Source organism: Cervus canadensis, chromosome 27 (assembly GCF_019320065.1).
Source record: "Cervus canadensis isolate Bull #8, Minnesota chromosome 27, ASM1932006v1, whole genome shotgun sequence".
Taxonomy (NCBI): Eukaryota; Metazoa; Chordata; class Mammalia; order Artiodactyla; family Cervidae; genus Cervus; species Cervus canadensis.
In genome coordinates, this window is record NC_057412.1 from 6,231,418 (window position 1) to 6,250,886 (window position 19,469).

The 19,469-nt window shown below is 39.3% G+C and overlaps 1 protein-coding gene across 6 annotated transcripts in view; it reads right to left on the minus strand.

Moving 5' to 3' along the window:
- N6AMT1 (N-6 adenine-specific DNA methyltransferase 1) overlaps positions 1–19,469 on the minus strand; it is a 23,693-nt gene continuing 4,224 nt past the window's right edge. The window contains exons 4-7 of one of the 6 annotated variants that reach the window (XM_043449000.1): positions 16,124–16,207; positions 12,336–12,477; positions 11,140–11,252; positions 1–628 (exon numbers count right to left, since the gene is read on the minus strand). In XM_043449000.1, the coding sequence (XP_043304935.1) occupies positions 11,146–11,252; positions 12,336–12,477; positions 16,124–16,207 (333 nt within the window). In that variant the 3' untranslated portion in view covers positions 1–628; positions 11,140–11,145. The other 5 variants (XM_043448999.1, XM_043448998.1, XM_043449001.1 and 2 more) reach the window with 5 other exon arrangements.

Below are 19,469 nucleotides of genomic sequence, written 5' to 3' on the forward strand. Positions count from 1 at the left end.
CTGATTGACTTGGCGTGCACACACACACGCACACACATACATTGTAGGGGGAATAAAATAAGTTATTTTCAGCACCCCACATATACTGTAATTTTGTAAGGGAAATGGAGTAAAAATACAGATCCAGTGAATGATGTTAAATGTCTGACAGTTGAACTTTCTTGTATTTTATTGATAATGGTGGGAATCAAATTGCTATAGTATTTAGGTTCTATTAGATATGTTCAAAAGAATGATGTAGCAATTTCTGTTTATAAAAATGTGTTTATAGTATGCCCCTGGAAATTATCTTATTTACATTTGTTTAAACTTGATTTTATTCAAATATGTGAAGTGGTACACACTTACCTAAAATTTGTTTGGGAAATTCTTTTCTGACAAATGATAAGTGAAAGGTTGGCAGCAAGTTACCAAAGAAGTTTGTCAGACCCACATGGAGAACTTTTTGTTGAAAGTTTTAGAGAGTTAAAAATGTTTCTTAACTTTAGATTTGGTGTTAGAGCATCTGTTACAAATAGCAGGTCACTTTATCTTCCAGGTGAGCCAGTCAAGTCATGGTGCTAGGAATGTTGGAAGAAACTGCTGTATTGCTTGGGCCTGGTCTTCCAGAGGCCCTGTTGCTCGGATCCTAGTGATGGCCAGAAAAGAGAGAATTTAAGCAGAACCATTTGTAGTCAAAGCCTGTGTATGCTGTGCTAAGTCACTCAGTTGTGTCCTTTGCGACCCCATGGACTGTAGCCCGCCAGGCTCCTCTGTCCATGGGATTCTCCAGGCAAGAGTTACTAGAGTGGGTTGCCATGCCCTCCTCCAGGGAATCTTCCCAACCCAGGGATCGAATCCCATCTCCTGTGGTTCCTGCATTGCAGCCGAATTCTTTAGGGCTGAGCCACCAGGGAAGCCCGAATTCTTCCTTAATAAGAACTGACAGCTCTGACAAAGTGAAAAGATTATATTTTCTTTAAAACATTAATTTACTTTAAATGACAGTAAGAAATCTATCACCTGTTCGTACAGAACTGGCTTATTTTTTATGACAAACATTTATATTTTCCAAAATAAAATGTTTCCGGGGGGAAAGCAACATTGTTTATAATTTTGTAGATTTCTTTAATGTCTGACTTGATGGAAGACAGCTGGATTCTCATGTCTTGTTTCTGCTTTCAATTACCTGCCATCTGTTGATTGAAGTATGTTTTTTAAAAAACTTGGCCCACACAGGTATGTAGAGGTTACATTTTCTGTCAACAAAAGAATATACATTTTGACATGTGTTACTAGAAATGAGTTTTCAGTTGTCACAAGATTACAATTAAGTAGTTAGATTTTTTTTTTGGATAGCACTTCTCTTAGTTTAAAACCCTTACATGGCTACATAACTCAAGTTTTATCATAATCTGCTTGACAATAGTTCTGAGAAAAGTTCTACAGAATCTCCCATCTTGTTTTCTTAAGGCCTGAATGGATGGTGAGTTTAAGCAAATGCTTTTTCTACATCTAATTAAATGGCAAGGTTTTCTTTTTCCCTTCCCATTATTCTTGTGGTGATTACCTAAATAGATTTTCTAATGTTGAACTATCCTGGCATGCTTGGTATAAACCCTACTTGGTCATGATCAATACTATTATTAATAACATGTTTGTGGACTTCAAAGATATTTTTTCGAAGTTTGAATCTTTGTTCACAAACCACCCTATGATGATCTTCCTTGTAGTGTATATTCACAAGTGAGATTAACCTAAAATTTTCTTATATTGTTTCCGTTTGGTTTTGGTATCACTGATAGACTAGTATATCAATGATTTTAAGTTAGGATTCTTGAACGTTTGGTAAAACTCACTTGTAGAATCACCTGTGTGTTTGTCAGTTCAGTTGTGTCTGACTCTTTGTGACCCTATGGACTGTATAGCCCACCAGGCTCCTCTGCCCATGGGAATTCTCCAGGCAAGAATACTGGAGAAGGTAGCCATTCTCTTCTCCAGGGAATTTTCTTGACCCAGGGATCAGACTCAGGAATCCTGCATTGCAGGCAGCTTCTTTACCATCTGAGCCATGAGGAAAGCCTGATTTTATTTTGTAAAATAGAATGGACAGATACTACACTCACTCAATTTCTTTAACAGTCATAGACTCTTTAAGATGTTCTTTTTTTTGTTCGCAAGTTAGTTTTATTTTCTTAAGAACTTATTCATTTTATCTGTTTTCAAATGGACTGGTATAAAGTTGTGATACTTATGAATTTTAGTATCTATACACTATTTGTAAGTATGATCTTTTCATCCCTAATATTTATTTGCACCTTATTTCTCATTCTTCTTGCTCAACCTAACTAAAGATTTATCTAATTCATCTTTTCAGGTTTTATTTTGTTTAACGATTCAGATTTCTTTTGTTTCATTACTTTTTTCTATTATTTCTTTATACTTGTAATGGTTAATTTATTTTTATAACGTAAGTTTTTCTTTGACTTTCTATATTTTTTTATTTTCTAGTAGATATGTTTGAGAGAGGTGGTTCTCTCTATTAGTTGAACCATTTCCCACAAGTACTGATAGGTGGTACTTTTTCATTTCATAGTTTTAAATATGACTGATAATTTGACTTTGTTTAAAAAATATAGGAAGCATTTTGGCCTTCACTTTTATTTTATAGTGAAAATAAAATAAATTTTTTCATAGACTTCATTGTGGTTATTATTTCTACTTTGTTGAGGTTACTGTTTTTCTCTTTGCATACTCTGATCCTCAGAAGTGAATCACTAAGTCCAGATTACACCCAAGAGGTTGAAAAGTAGGCTCCATGTTTTGAAGGGAGGAGTGTCGAAGGATTTGTGGACGTATTTTAAAATCTGCACAGTGGAGATAGTGCACAGACAGATTTGGGTGGAGCACAGTTTTGTGCTAGAAAAAATGTTCTTTCTAACTTAAGAAAGCTATGAAGCAGAAGTGAATTTGAATTTAATTATTTCAAGGTGATTGCTCAAAGACAATGACTTTACTATAAGCTACTGCAAAAAGTGCATTTACATATCACTCTGTGAAGCGTGACTTCATTTTAAATCAAGTGATTTTCTCAAATAATTTCATTATTTTCTATTCCAATTTTAACTTCACACATGAAAAGCAAAACTATCATAATTGATGTGTTTCTTTAGCAGAGTGTTTGTTAAGCTGCTTCAGTTGTGTCTGACTCTTTGTGACCCTATGGACTATAGCTCGCCAGGTTCCTCTGTCCATGGGATTTTCTAGACGAGAATACTGGAGTGGGTTGCCATTTCCTTCTCCAGGGGATCTTCCCAACCCAGGGATCGAACCCACGGCTTTCACTTTGGCAGGCGGGTTCTTTACCACTAGTGCCACGTGGGAAGCCCATTAGCAGAACTTTGTAGTTAAATGTCAGTTTTTATATCCATGTCATTAGACACATCAAAAGAAATCAGTTAAATCAGTGCCAAAATTTATTAAAAATTCTTAAAATTCAATTCATGACGGTGAATGAACCTCTTGAATATTTATTCCATGGAAGATACAACCAACATCTGATGACAATGTGCATGTTACAAATTAAGACGCTCATCATTGAGTAGAACTGTTTCATGGTTTTATTGATTGTTACTATGTGGCAAATCATCCCAAGCCTTCCATTTTAAAAAACGTTTATTTCCTGACACACTTTCTTTATGGGTCAGGAATTTGAGGCTGGTCTAACTGGGTGGTTCTATTTTGGGTCTGTCATGAAATTGAGGTTGTGTTGTTGGTTGTGGCTGTAGTTATCATCTGAAGGCTTGATTGAAGGAGAATGTTCTTCCAAACGATTCACTCACATGGCCATGGGCCAGAGACTGTGGCCCCTCACCACCTGGGTGTCTTCAAGGGGTTGAGTTCTCCAGCAAACATAGCATCTGCCTTCCTCCAGAGTGAGTGATCCGAGACAGTAAGGTCCTCCAGAGGATCTTCCCGACCCAGGGATTGAACCTAGGTCTCCCGCATTGCAGGCAGATTCTATCTGAGCCACCTGGGAAGCCCAAGGGTCAGATAGTAAGTATTTTATGTTTTATGGGCAGCTATTCAACTCTGCCAGTGTATCACAGAATCAAATGAATGAAGAGCTGTGGTCCAATAATACTTTATTTACCAAAACACGTAGTGGGCCAGATGTGGCCTGTGGGCTGTGCTTTGCCAGCCCTTGAACGAGATCAACACAACATGAATAGCACTCCAGAGCTGTAACAGAAGCCTCTGGTGGTACCACCAAACTTCAGGTGTCTCACTAATATATTCGGAATTCTGGCAATGATAAACGGTTACATTTTCCTAGTTGTCACCGATTTGAAACCAGCTGGTTAGCATAGCCCAAGTTGTGGTGACTTGAATAGGATTGGGCCTGGAGGACCAAACCTTTCACCAGAATCTGCACCATCATCCTGATGGGGCGGTCAGGCAGGGAAACCACCTCTCAGAAGACCCAGGCTCTGAGACTCTTATCACACGAGCTGTTAGTCACTGCGGTGTCCCCGCAGAAGGCCCTGTGGACACATAGTCACTGCTCCTCGTCCCTTATCTCCCCTACTTGATTGAAGACTTGTGTTGGAAGACAATTCTTCGTGGGTCTCTTGGGTTTCTTCATATCTTAAAATCAAGGCACTAACTTCCCTCTGTTCTGGATTACCTCTTAAAGAATACTTGTATAGTGACCATCCTGTGGTCACTATACAAAGAGGGAGAGTGTCTCTCAAAGCAGAGAGAAGGCATTTTTCAACTAAAGAATAGGTACTCTTATCCTCCAGTCTGATAAACATAGCATGTCTCCATAGCAACGGGAAGGCATGCTGGATGCCCGTGGTGAAGAATTGAGGTTTCCCGGGTCCAGGCTTTCTCTCCTATAATGCAACCCACTGTGTATGTAGGTACCCGTCTGGGCCTCCATGGTGCTCAGGGGCCCGGGGAAGCCGATGCAAATATGTTGATGATGCCATGCTGAGTAATGAAGTTCTTTGTCTCTGATCCAGAAAGCCTGCCTTCCTCTGCCAACAGTGAAACTGTGTCAGATTAACCTGTTAGCTTTCAAGTAGGGTAAACGTTCCAATCCCACGCTTCTGGGCAGTGCTGGGTCCTGCAGTATCCCTGCGGAACCTCCATTAGTCTGGCTTACTGGAGCCAGTGGGTCTTCATGCGATAGTCCACACCCCAAACGTCGTAAGGGCCCATCTGCAGGAGTGTTTCTGTAGGACCCACCACCAACGACTATTGGATGGAAACCAGTCTCTCTGGTGACCTGTACTTCACACTCCTTTCCCACTCTTCACTTAAATCGTGAGGTCCTTCTTGCCAGTTCTGTTGCCTATGCCGATGAGTTAAGCCAATGTACTTGGAGTTTAAAGAATCTGTGAGAATGACAGTGAGACTCAGCCTCAATTGTTTTCACTTTGCTGCCTTAAGCAAAAATCAAATTCAGGGCCTAAAGATGAAGTTAAAGGTATTACTAAGAGCTCAAAAGACCAAAAGGTGGTGTCTTAGAGCATTAATTGAGGCTTTTTGTTTTATAATTTGCTGTTTCCTCTCCTGTTTCTACTATTTTGGTACTTACCCTTGAACTTTGACCATAACGTATCAGTCTCCCACGGCTGCTGGAACAAATCACCACAGTCTTAGTGGCTTAGAACAGCAGGAACTTATTCGCTTGCAGTTCTGTTGGCCACAAGTCTCAAATGGGGTTTTCTGGACCAAAATCAAGGTGACAGCAGGGCTTCAAGCTCTTCAAAGGCTCTAGGGGAGAATCATTTCCTTTCCTTTTCTAGATTCCAGGGCTCGTCCCTGGCACTCCTTGGCTGACAGTCCCTTGCTCCATCTTCAAAGACAGCAGCGTCGTCATAATACCTTCCCCTTTTTTGTAGTAAAATCTCCCTCTGCCTCTTATAATACACTTGTGATTACACTCAGAGTTAACCTGGAAAATCCAGGATCATCTTCCCATCTCAGAATTCTTAGTTGCTTCTGCCAAGTCCCTTTTGCCATATAAAGTAATATTTACAGAGTTCTAGGGATTAGAACATGGATATCTTTGAGGGCTATTATTCAACTTACCACACAGACATATTAAGTACAATAACCTCAGATATGCAGATGACATCACACTTATGGCAGAAAGCGAAGAAGAACTAAAGAGCCTCTTGATGAAAGTGAAAGTGGAAAAGTTGGCTTAAAACTCAACATTCAGAAAACTAAGATCATGGCATCTGGTCCCATCACTTCATGGCAAATAGATGGGGAAACAATGGAAACAGTGACAGACTTTATTTTTTTGGGCTCCAAAATCACTGCAGATGGTGACTGCAGCCATGAAATTAAAAGATGCTTGCTCCTTGAAAGAAAAGTTATGACCTAACTAGACAGCATATTAAAAAGCAGAGATATTACTTTGCCAACAAAGGTCCATCTAGTCAAAGCTATGGTTTTTCCAGTAGTCATGTATGGATGTGAGAGTTGGACTATAAAGAAAGCTGAGTGCACAAAAATTGATGCTTTTGAACTGTGGTGTTGGAGAAGACTCTTGAGAGTCCCTTGGACAGCAAGGAGATCCAACAAGTCCATCCTAAAGGAAATCAGTCTTGAATATTCATTGGAAGGACTGAAGCTGAAACTCCAATACTTTGGCCACCTGATGTGAAGAACTGACTCAGTAGAAAAGACCCTGCTGCTGGGAAAGATTGAAGGCGGGAGGAGAAGGGGACGACAGAGGACGAGATGGCAGGATGGCATCACCGACTCAATGGACATGAGTTTGAGTAAACTCTGGGAGTTGGTGATGGACAGGGAGGCCTGGCCTGCTGCAGTCCATGGGATCGCAAAGAGTCGGACACGACTGAGCAACTGAACTGAACTTACCTTCTGAACGTTGCAAAGAATTCAGAACACTTTCATTCTAATCAAAGTGCTCTAATTTACAAGCAACTGTTCAGTATTTATTTCAACTTTCAAGCCACTTAAACCACACTATAGTAACTAGTAGTTTTTTCCTTTTTCCTGAAATACATGTTTAGGAGTTCCTTTACTGTAGATCGCATTTTAGTAAACTCCTTCATTTTTACCTGTAAACATTACTTTTTAAAACCTCACTTGTCAAGAGTTTTGCTGGGAACACAGTAGGTGGACCATTACTCTCCACATTTTGAAGATCTTACTCCATTGGCTTCTGGCTTACATGTTCATGTTCGAGAACTCTGTTGTTGTTCTAATTAGAGTTCCTTTATGGCAGCGGTTTTGGCAAACATATTAAAGAAACATAATAAATATTTTGTGGTCTGTGGGCCATATGGCTTCTACAATCTCTGTTGCAGTTACTCAACACTGCACTGAAGGCCAAAGCAATCACAGGCAATGCAGAAATGAACGGGTGAGGATGTACCCTATAATTTCATTTACAGTTTGCCAACCTCTGCTGATTGCCTCTTAAGATCTCTTTGCCTTTGATATTTTGCATATCATTATTATATATCTATTAATAGGTGTGGATTTCCTTTTATCTGCTTTTTTCATCTTCTAAAATATCAGTTCTGGAAAAACATTAGCCATTACCTTTCCAGATAGTCGTGTCTCTTACATTCTTTTTGGAATTGTTTTGTTAGACCTTTTCATTTTATCCTCCAAAATTATTCTTTTTTCCTTCATACTTTCTCTTTTGTCCCTCTGAGCTGCATTTTGTGAATTTCATTAATTCTCTTGTTCAGCTACTTTTTTACACTCTCCATAGTGGTTCTGATTTCAGGAATTCTATTCCTCATTTTTAAAAGCTGCCATAAATTTGTTCATTCCAAACAGATCTGTTTGTGTGGTTTTCTTTTTGATTATGTTAATTCTTTAAACATTTCAAACATTCTATATTACAATTCCAGTATCTGTGTTCCTTGGGTGACCAATTCTATTTTTTGTTTTTCCACTTTAACTGTTTGCAGAATGTGGGCAATTCTGTCTTTAGCTATTAGCTTGCTAGGGTTGACATGACAAAACAACACAGGCTGAAGTGCTTTGAGAGCATTTATTTATTTCCTCACTGTTCTGGAAATCCAAGATCAAGGCATCAGCGGGTTGGTTTCTGCTCAGGCCTTTTTTCCTTGGCTTGTAGGTGGCCACCTTCTCATTGAGTCCTTACATGGCCTTTCCTCTGTGTGCAAGCATCCTGGGTATCTTTTCTCCTTTTCTTGGGAGGACACAAGTCAGATTGGATCAGGGCCTATCCTAATGGCCTCATTTTATTTAACTACCTCTCTAAAGGTTACCTCTCTATATAACTACCTCCCTATATATTTCTGAATATAATCACATTGAGGTATAAGGAATAGGGCTTCAACATATAAATTTGGTGGTGGTGGAGCTGGGTGAGTGTTGGGGTGGATGGAAGTAACAGTCAGTAACAGCCATACATGTGAAATCTTTGGTGTCTTTTACATAGTATTTCTATGTTTAGTCACCTATGTTGATAAAAGTCTTCCATATTACTTTAAAAGTGTTTCAAGAGGAAGGGGACATATGTATACCTATGGCTGATTCATGTTGATGTTTTGACAGAAAACAACGAAATTCTGTAAAGCAATTATCCTTCAATTAAAAAATAAATAAATTTTTAAAAGTGTTTCAAACATTATTTGAAAAAAAAAAATTCAAGACTTTATTCCCTAAAACTATGATTGAAAGCCCACAATAAATTTCTAAGGTTACTTATCTTTTTTTTTCCCTCCTGGGATACAATAGGTCATTTATGATAAGATATTATTCAGATGACACTATTTCTGGGAATGGAAATTTACTTACGGTTATCAGATTTAAGTAAATACTAATTATATTTTTGCTGCTGAAAGTAGCATAAGCAGAGGAAATGCCAGCTTTTGGAGTCAGACCTGTGTCTGAAATGTTGCCATACTGTTTTCACCCATTATGGCTGTGTCTCTTTGAGCAAGCTATTTAACCTTTTTGAACATCAGAGGAGGATGATTCTTCTTCTGTGGATTGTCCTAAGGACTAAGGTGTTTCCCAGGTGGCTCAGTGGTAAAGGATCCACCTGCCAACACAGGAGACGTAGGAGACATGGGTTTGACCCCTGGGTCAGGAAGCACATGTGGAGCAGGAAATGGAAACCCACTCCAGTATTCTTCTCTGGAAAATCCCATGGACAGAGGAGCCTGGCTGGCTAGTCACTGGGGTCACAAAGAGTCGGACACGACTGAGCATGCACGCTAAGGATTCAGTGAGAATGCTATTTAAAGTAACAGTTGTAAAGATAGGCTGCCTCAAAGAATGTTGAGAAGTACTGTTTTTTTTTTCTGCTGCACCATGTAGCACATCTGATCTCAGTTCCCTGACTGGACTGAACCCGGACCCCATGCAATGGCAGCACGGAGTCTTAGCCCCTGGAATGCCAGGGAAGTCGCAAGTAGTACAGTTTTAAAAAAAAAAGTTTTACGGTCTGGTAAGCAGAGTATTCCATGGGTTGATGGTGGGGTTTAAGATTATATAATCTTAAACTTCCTCAGGTGATTCTGAATGTAACCAAATTAAAAATAAATTCTGGATTCCTCTCACTTTGGTCTATAGTCTTGCTAATTGACTTTCATAAATACCGTTGACCCTTGAACAACCCAGGGGTTAGGGCACTGATACCCTCTGCACATCAAAGATCCACGTGTAACTTTACAGCCAGCCCCTCCATGGCCTCCACAGATTCAACCAACCACGGAGTGTGAAGCACTGCGGTGTCTTTACTGAAACAGATCGTGCAAGAGTACATGGACCTGAACAGTTCAAACCCATGCTGTTCAAGGGGCAACTGCATATTTTAAATGGGGGTGGGGGGGACGTTACAGAAGAGGTTCCTAAACTTAGTTAAGGTAATTTGACATTTCTTGAAAGATACATGAGGACTCTTTAAAAAAAAAAAAAAAACCTCTTTATCTATTATTTACATGTTGGCTGCACTGGGTCTCTGGCGCAGCTCGTGGGCAGGCACGCCGGCTGCGGCGCGCGGGCTTCTTTTGCTGCAGTGCGCGGGCTTAGCTGCCCCATGACATGTGGGACCTTTAATTTCCTGACCAGAGATCCAACCTGCGTCCCCTGCGCTGGAAGGCAGATTCTGAACCATTGGTCCACCAAGGACCCCTAGGTTCTTGCTGCTGCTGCTGCTAAGTCGCTTCAGTCGTGTCCGACTCTGTGAGACCCCTTAGACGGCAGCCCGCCAGGCTCCGCCGTCCCTGGGATTCTCCAGGCAAGAACACTGGAGTGGGTTGCCCTAGGCTCTTAAATACTTGATTAATCTGAGTGTTGAGTTTATTTACATACAACTCTCCCTGATCTAAGAAAAAAAAATAAGAGCAGTTCGCAATATCTAAGAAGAAAATAGAAATATATGATAGAGGATAAACAGGAGAAATGTGAGCAGGGAGAAGGACGGAGGCAGAAGCCACTCTAAACGACAGAAGAGAATGGAGACAGTAAGCATGGGAAGGTGGACTTGAGAAACTTTTATATAAAAAGCTGCTTCATTACAGAACAGACTATCACTGTACAAACGGCAGCACAGAAGAAGGAAGGTTCCTCTATTCCCACCTGCACCTTCGGAGAATTTCTCATATGCACATAAAACACAAACCTTCCTGGTTATTAGTTTTTTAAAAATATACACATAGGTTAACACTATTTTACAACTTGCTTTTTTTCACTGATCAGTAGCCTATGACGAACCCTTCTGGTTGAGTATATACAGACGTGAGTCATGTTTAATGGCTGGAGATGTTTAGTAACATGAAAATACTGTACTCTATTTTACCAATCCCTTTGCTGATGGACATTTAACTTCATTGTTCTGCCACTACGAGTAACGCTGCAGTGAACATCCTCTTCACATATAATTAAGTATAATTCTTCGTTATATATTCTCTACATATAATACATATGTGAAATTCAATATATATATATATATATTTACTTGCATTTGTGCAAATATTCCTGTAGGCCTGACTGCTGGGTAAAAGGAAATGCCCTACTTGCCTGCCTTTTTCTAGATAACAAATTTCTGACAATTTTACTTGTTAACAAAGAAACAACTTTCAGTTTCAAATATGCCAGAAGCATTCTGCTCTAAGTAGCACACACCGTAGATCAGGGCCTGGTGAACTTCAAGACCGACAGGATTTCCTGGCCTGCTCGCCTGGAAAGGGCAGTGGTCCCTTGTAGACCTTTGGTCTTCATTATTTTCAAAATTTCTTCTAAAATGAAAATTAAAACAAAAGAAAAAATCCAATTAAATCATTTGGTGAAGTGTGCATGATCACTAAACAGTTTAATAAGATGATAAACAGACTACAAATTCTACTCATCTGAGAAAACAGTGTACACCACGTAATTTCTATTAAAGTGAATTTGGACTTCAGACAGATGAGCACACTCTATATTTTCAGGGTGTTGCTGAGAATTCTAGTCAAGAGTGAAGGACTGCATTGCAGTGGTAACCTGCTCTGGACTCAACAGAAACATGAGTTCTACTTGGCATTACAGAAAATGATTCATTTTTTAGTCGCCTGGCTCTAATCTCTGCCCCATATTCCTCCTTCTGGATGAAAAATGCCAACAAGGGTATGGGCAAATCATACGGTGACGCTGAAAAGTGGCAGTAAACGAAGTAGCTTATTTGTTTCATGAGTATTGAAAAAAGTAAAACCTTCCCTTTGTTAATATTTAATACCTCAAAGACAAAACCAGGAAACTGCAGTTGCCAAAAAAAAAAAACCTAACAAAACCACACACACACAACACCCTCCCCAACCAAACCAACAACACTAGAAATTATGATGTGATCTGAGGGTCTGAGAACATACGTATCACATAAAAATCAAACCTGAGATGTACAGAAAAGAAGAAAGATTACAGTCAATTTAGTTACCAACTAATCTTAAAGCCAGGATATAAAAATCAATATCAGGGGATAGCTTTCATGATAAAACTTCAGGTGAACTAAAGAATATACAGCAGAACTGCCAACGACATAAAGACTAGAAAACAAAATTCACAGTGCTGAAGGTGAGGTGTTAGAAGAAATTACAGACTCTGTATTTGAGTATTAATTTAAAAAAATCAGGGGAAACCCCCTCAAAAAGACAATATTCTTTAAAATCGGAAAAATCTACCTCTTAAAAACCTCTCTTCTCTTTCAACATGAATGCTATGTCTGTATTAGCAGTTGTCAACGACTACATTCATTAACATTCTGGCTCCCTTAATTACAGTCTTTGACACAATTAACCTTGATTTCAGCTAAGGTAATGGTTAAAGGATAAAATGGTCTGTATTACCTGGATTGTTTTCTTTAATGGTGACTAAATAGAACAATCCTCTCGGTGAAAGGAGATCTGGAGCCAGTGGTAAGAATCTGTCGATGACTTCACGACCGCTTCTCCCACCAGCCCAAGCCGCCTGTATCCCGCGACTCCCAACCTGCACCCAATGAGAAAGACTGCTCTAAGTTACACACACACAAAAGACAACAGAATCTTTTTGAAAGGCTACGCTGACCAAACAGGTATGTATTTCGTATTTTACGGCTGATGAGGAGGTGGTGGTAAAGTTGAATCTGAGCCCCACCGTTTCCTAGCATGTGTGACCTCGTCTCTAATCTTGATGAATTAGTTTCCTTTCTTATCTGTAATATTAGGAAAGTAACACTTTTATCTGTACAGTTAGGAAAATGATTTAAAAAAAGTCTTTTTGTCCACTAGGAATAAATGAGGAAGTATATTTAAAGTTTGAGAACAGTGCCCTGCATGTAATAATGTGGCTTAATAACAGCTGTTACCATCAACACATTTAAATTATTCTATTTGATACAGAACAATCAGGAAGAAACTAGATGGGAGAACTTGTATTATAAAAGATCTACTTCACAGAAACAAAGTTTCACAATGTCCCACTGCAGCCGGCTCTCTTCTAGATTACTGAGTATCACAGTCCTTTCTTGGGAAGCCATTTATTATATAAAGGTATAAGGAAGCACTTTTTCCTATAACAATCTTATTATAGAAACAAAACCTTGAGAGTTTATATAGCATTAAAAATCTTTAGAGCCTTACCACTGTATATCGTTTCTAAAACTAAAGAATATATTGAAGAAATCACTCAAAAACTACTTAAACTCTAATATAATTATTTTCTTCCTAATCCCTTTAATGGTCTTTGTCCATATTTCAGTTTAAATTATCTATGTACAGTTGCATACTCTAGTTTTATTCATTCGTCAAGGCATAAATAATTTCTTTATAACCATGTTCATGTATAATTAAGAGAAGTATGTTCATACACCTTTAAAAAACTGTACTTTTCCCCTTTTACAGTTTTATTCGTCTGCTCCCCTCCCATCTTCTACAAACACACACACATTTCTCTTTTTTGCCCATGTTCTACAAAGATAGGATTGTATCTACATTCTTACTTATATCTTGCTTTTCTCACTCAACAATACTGTACAGAAATCTCTTCATGTGATCGGGTATAGTTCAATCTCCTTTTTAATGGCTACATAATATTTTACAGTGTAAAAGTATCATTTCTTATTTAGCTATTGCTGGGCATTCAGTATGTCCATTTGCTTAATTTTTTTTGTATTTAATTAAAATTATCCTTATACATATCATAAGCTTCTCCGTGTAATTTCCCACAAAGTTAAGGCCATTGATCAGCTCCTCTGTTTTAATCGGACGTCCCCCTGGAGACTCCTTTCCTGGCACTCCCAGCACCCCCCTTTCTGTGGGGCTCACGTCTCCCTCCTCCTTGCTCCCTCCCTTGCCTCGTGGCGCCCTCTCTCTGAATGTCTCACAGGGTGCAGTGCTCCGTGGAAAGCGTGCATGGCGATGGCCTTGTTTAGCGTGGCCTGGGAGCCCTCGGCGCTGGACCCTGTCTACCTGCCTCCCGGGGATGCTCAGCCAGCTCTGCCTGCTTGCGCTGGAGACGGCCCTTCAGGAGGACGGCCTGGCACCAACCACAGTCTCACAGGCCACAGAAAGGAGTTCCCATCTTCGGGAGGAGGGTCACCTTTGGTGGCCTGCTGACTGCCTGCTCCTGATCCTTGACAGGTCACCGGTTCAAACCACAATATCTAACCTCACGTTTAGGGATGGAATAGAAAGTACAGACACACTTTTTATATGTGCAAACTCCTGGTATTTGTATGTTACATCTCCTGGATCTAATCTCTAAGTTTCCTAACTTTTACCTTCATGATTTTATTCATCTTCATAAACTATTTTCATTTGGTTTCCAGACCACTGATTCAGGTCATGACAGAGACTACAGTCTCTCACTTCGTCTCCTAATGTTTTACACTGTGAAACATGTTTTTAAGCTCCATGAAATCTTTGTTACGCTGCCTTTTAACCCTGCTAACTGCTCTGCTAATGGATGACACTAGCTCTCTCTGTTGGAACGGTGACAAAGCCCAAGACACTGCCCACACTCAGCATCGTGTAATTACACACATAGCTTAGTAGGAGGAGTGTGGCAGGAAGGAAGCCCAATGTGTCAGCCAGTTCCCAGACTCTTCTCTTCATTCACTAGGCCTCCCAGTAGTTTGTGGGCCTGATAAACCATGATTTACTTGTTTCTTTTCTGTTACATATTTAGGCTCATATTATTTGCCATCATGTATAAAGGTGCAATAAACATATTTTTGTAAATTACAACTTTTATTCTGTTGTTAATGATTTTCCTAAATTACATCTCAAAGACTGAGATTACTGGACTAAACCGTTTTTGTTACTCTTGATATTTATTTCCATAGTGCTTTCTGGAGCTGCACGTATTTTATTTAGCTGCATTTCCCTCAACTGCTGCTCACCTTACGACAATGACTTTCCTTCTCAAATGGTTTCATGTCAGGGGAGCAACAGCGTCCCAGTAGGAGCGGCAGCACCAATGCAGACCTCTCCCATCTTGGTGGAGAGGAATGTAGTATTTATCAGCCTTGCTGATAACCAAAGAATAGGTATAATTATTCAAAGGAAAGCAGGCCTTAGTCCAGTATTAAACTTTTGTCTGGTTTAGACATTCTTTCTTTAAATTGGGAAGTGGTTAATATGGTTGGCTTCCTTGGTGGCACAGAGGGTAAAGAATCTACTTGCAGTGCAAGATGCACAGGAGACAGGGGTTTGATCCCTGGATCAGGAAGATCCCCTGGAGAAAATAGCAACCCACTCCAGTATTCTTGCCTGGGAAATTCCATGGAGAGAGGAGTCTGGCGGGGCTACAGTCCGCGGGGTCACAAAGAGTCAGACATGACTGCCTAACACTTCTAATATGGTTTAACTCTTCATTACTGAAAACTTTATAATCATGTATTACAAAGTTGTATCTTTTCCTACCTGAAGTGACAATTGGTTCTCCTCCTCCCCTACTTCCAAATACTTGTGAAAGGAGCAAACCTGAGACTTTCAGAGATAATTCCTATGTGAATTTAAGGCTGATTAAAATATTGTTTTGCAAACTTGTTATTCATGATAAAGGTATACATACAAATACTATTTAAATACCATGGCCTGATGTGGATGGGATTTTAAAGACTAGATACAGATCACAGTTTGAATTTCCATTAATTTCAGACTCCTTTCCTATGTCTACCAACAGTATTCAATAATTGACAATTATGAGTAAAATCAGGATTTCCTGGTAGCTCAGTTGGTAAAGAATCCACTTGCAATGCAGGAGATCCTGGTTCGATTCCTGGGTCGGGAAGATCCACTGGAAAAGGGATAGGCTATCCACTCCAGTATTCTTGGGCTTCCCTTGTGGCTCAGCTGGTAAAGAATCCGCCTGCAATGTGGGAGACCTGGGTTCAATCCCTGGGTTGGGAAGATCCCCTGGAAAAGGGAATGGCAACGCACTCCAGTATTCTGGCCTGGAGAATTCCATGGACTGTATAGTCCATGGGCTCACAAACAGTCAGACAGGACTGAGCGACTTTCACTTTCACACATGAGTAAAATCAGAGCAGTCTGTTATTAGCAGCTGACTGATGTCATATAATGAAGTACATTTGATCTGAGATAGAAAACAGATGAAAATATAAGTAATTCAATTTTGTTGTATGTCTTACCTCTTCAGGTGGAGTCACTACATAAGGAGGATTAAATACAAGAAGATCGACCTTTTCCTTCAATCTTGGTAGCAAGCCTTTGACCTAAAAATGTTCCAGAGAGTCAGAATTTTAAGCTGGACCCAGAAATAAATAAATAAGTAGATGGTTGGATAGATGGATCAATCAGTCAATCTTTAAATATATTCTCCCACATTTTTAGACAAAAGTGTGTTAGAGGCCAAACTTAAGACAGAAATGGAGATAAATATTTTTATATTTTGATTCAGATTAAAAAAATATGCTTCCACCTAAAAATAAGGAAAATAAGCTATTTATCAAAATGAACACTCTGCTCTTCAATAGCTTCAATAGCTACACTCTGCGCTCACTTTTAGAAGATAAAATAAGGAGACAAGCTCTCATATATTCTACATAGATTTGTACACAACTTTAAATTTATAGCTGCTAACTTAAATACTTATTTTCTACAACTAAAGGAAATGTTTTGTAAGATGACAGAAAACATATATTAATGACAAAAATACCAGATGATGGGGCTGTACTTTTCTACTTCTTTAGTAACTTGTAAATGTACTGGCTGAAACAATTATATATCAAAGAAAAAAGAACTAAAAATAGTGGGAAGAGACATTAAAAACATAAGTTGTTTGGCGTCTTTTAAGTCTTTGAACTGATACAACTTTCTATAGAACAAAACGAAAAATGTCTTTTATTCAGGACTGTTAAACTCTTAGTTTAAATACAAATCTAACTAAATTAATTGCCTGATATTCTAGCACAAGGGCTTCCCTGGTGGCTCAGCAGTAAAAGAATCTGCCTGCAATGTAGGAGACATGGGTTCGATCCCAGGGTTGGGAAGATCTGGAGGAGGGCATGGCCACCCATTCCAGTATTCTTGTCTGGAGAATCCCATGGACAGAGGAGCCCAGCAGGCTACAGTCCGCAGGGTCGCAGGGTTGGACATGACTGAATTGACTTAGCACACATCCACACATTTCTAGCACAAAGCATGTGAAAAGAGAGAGGAAGTGCAATCTATGGGTAGCAGTGAAATATGACACATAAATCAAGTGAAAAGACAAAGAGGAGAGAAAATAAAAACTCAGAATCACTGCAGAAAATAAAAACTTAGAATCTAATAAGCCTTGTCATCATCACATACAGTACAGAATGATGACTGATATTCATATTAATGACCTTGAATCACTAAAAGGTAAAATTATGTTCAGTTTAAGAATGTAAGGAAGTGCATAAGACACATTTGAAAAAGACTTCCTTCTAAAACTAAAAAGGAAATACAAATTTTGTAAACTTTGTAAACAAACTCAATTATCCAAAACAATAGTTTTTGATAGTTTTGATAATCTATGTCTAGTGTTCTGAATACAAGCAAATGTAGTTTTGAAAGTGGGCTTCCCTTGTGGCTCAGCTGGTAAAGAATCCGCCTACAAAGCGGGAGACCTGGGTTCGATCCCTGGGTTGGGAAGATCCCCTGGAGAAGAGAAGGGCAACCCACTCCAGTACTCTGGCCTAGAGAATTCCATGGACTAAAGAGTCAGACATGACTGAGCAACTTTCACTTCACTTTATACCTACCTCTTCCTATTTTCTTTGCCACAAGTCAGCACTGAGTATCATGGCCAACTTTCACTATTGACAGAATGGATTCTGACAGCTTTAGAACTGACTTCCACCTCCAAAAAGCTGTGAGACCTCTAGGTTTTGATTCAGACAATCTGGGCATAAACTCTGGATTTATCACTGTATTAGTTTAGCGACTTTCAAAAATGTCCCTTACCTGTTAACAAAAATAGACATTCTGAATTTCTTCTATTTCTAAAGTTTTATTGTTATACCAAAAAAACATATATTTAATACTAATTATGGACATATTAAAAAATTTCAAGAGCAAAATCACCATACCGATTTCATGTAAATCAACTGAGTATCTTTCTTGATAGTCTAATTTTTAATAATGGCACTGATGACTTCTAGTGATACAAAATTTCTTAGATCTTTGGCTTGATTCCTTAAATCATTTGTGAGTTTAAAAAAAAGAAAAACCTCAAAACCTTATCAGTGTAAGAGTAATACAGGCCAAACAGCACAAAAGCATTTTATACGTCTTAGGCCCACCTTGTACATACTATTATGATTTTTGCTTTAAAAAAGTCATTAACATTTATAAGTAAAAAAAGGGTTCAAAATTATCCAAATCTTACTTATATAATCAAAAATATTCTAAAAACTGGAATTGAAAAATGTATGATGCGTAACTTAAAGTAATGGTTCTGGAGTTGTCACCTGTTGTTTTTACCTGCCTTGGACCCATTCTGCCTTTCTTCTGATGACGTCTCCTTGACTTTCGTTGAGGAAACTCTACCTCCGCTCCTCCTCAATCAGAGTGGTACGGGTAGGGTTTATTTCAACCCAGCTGCGGGAGTGGGACTACCACTCAGGCTCAAGTCAATCTCATGCATATCCAATCCCCGTGGATCACAGTAACAGACCAAGAGATGGTTATATGACCAAAGTTGATACAAATGGTACTCAGTCTGGGGTTTCTGCTAAAGAAACTGAAGAAACAAAAGTGTTTCTTTCCCTGCAGCATTGCTGAGAAATAAGATATGGACATGCAAGCATCTTGCTACCATGCAGCCAAAGACTGCAGAGGAACAGAGCTACTAGAAAGAAGTTTAGAGCTAAGAAAAAGATGCCTGTAACATCATTTGAGTTCCTGAAACCAGCTGTGCCTGAAGCCATCCACTCTTTTTTATTAAAGCCAGTTTGATGGATTCTCTTCACTTCTGACTGAAAGATACCTGATCTGCACAAGCCAACAGAAGTTTCCTTTGGATTGTGGATTGTATCAGTTAAGAGCCCCAAATCACTTTTGGGCTCCAAAATTACTGCAGATGGTGATTGCAATCATGAAATTAAAAGACGCTTACTCCTTGGAAGGAAAGTTATGACCAACCTAGACAGCATATTGAAAAGCAAAGACATTACTTTGTCAACAAAAGTCCATCTAGTCAAGGTTATGGTTTTTCCAGTGGTCATGTATGGATGTGAGAGTTGGACTATAAAGAAAGCTGAGAGCTGAAGAATTGATGCTTTTGGACTGTGATGTTGGAGAAGACTCCTGAGAGTCTCTTGGACTGCAAGGAGATCCAACCAGTCCATCCTAAAGGAGGTCAGTCCTGAATATTCATTGGAAGGACTGATGTTGAAGCTGAAACTCCAATACTTTGGCCACCTGATGGGAAGAACTGACTCATCTGAAAAAGACCTGATGCTGGGAAAGACTGAAGGGGGGAGGAGAAGGGGACGACAGTGGATAAGA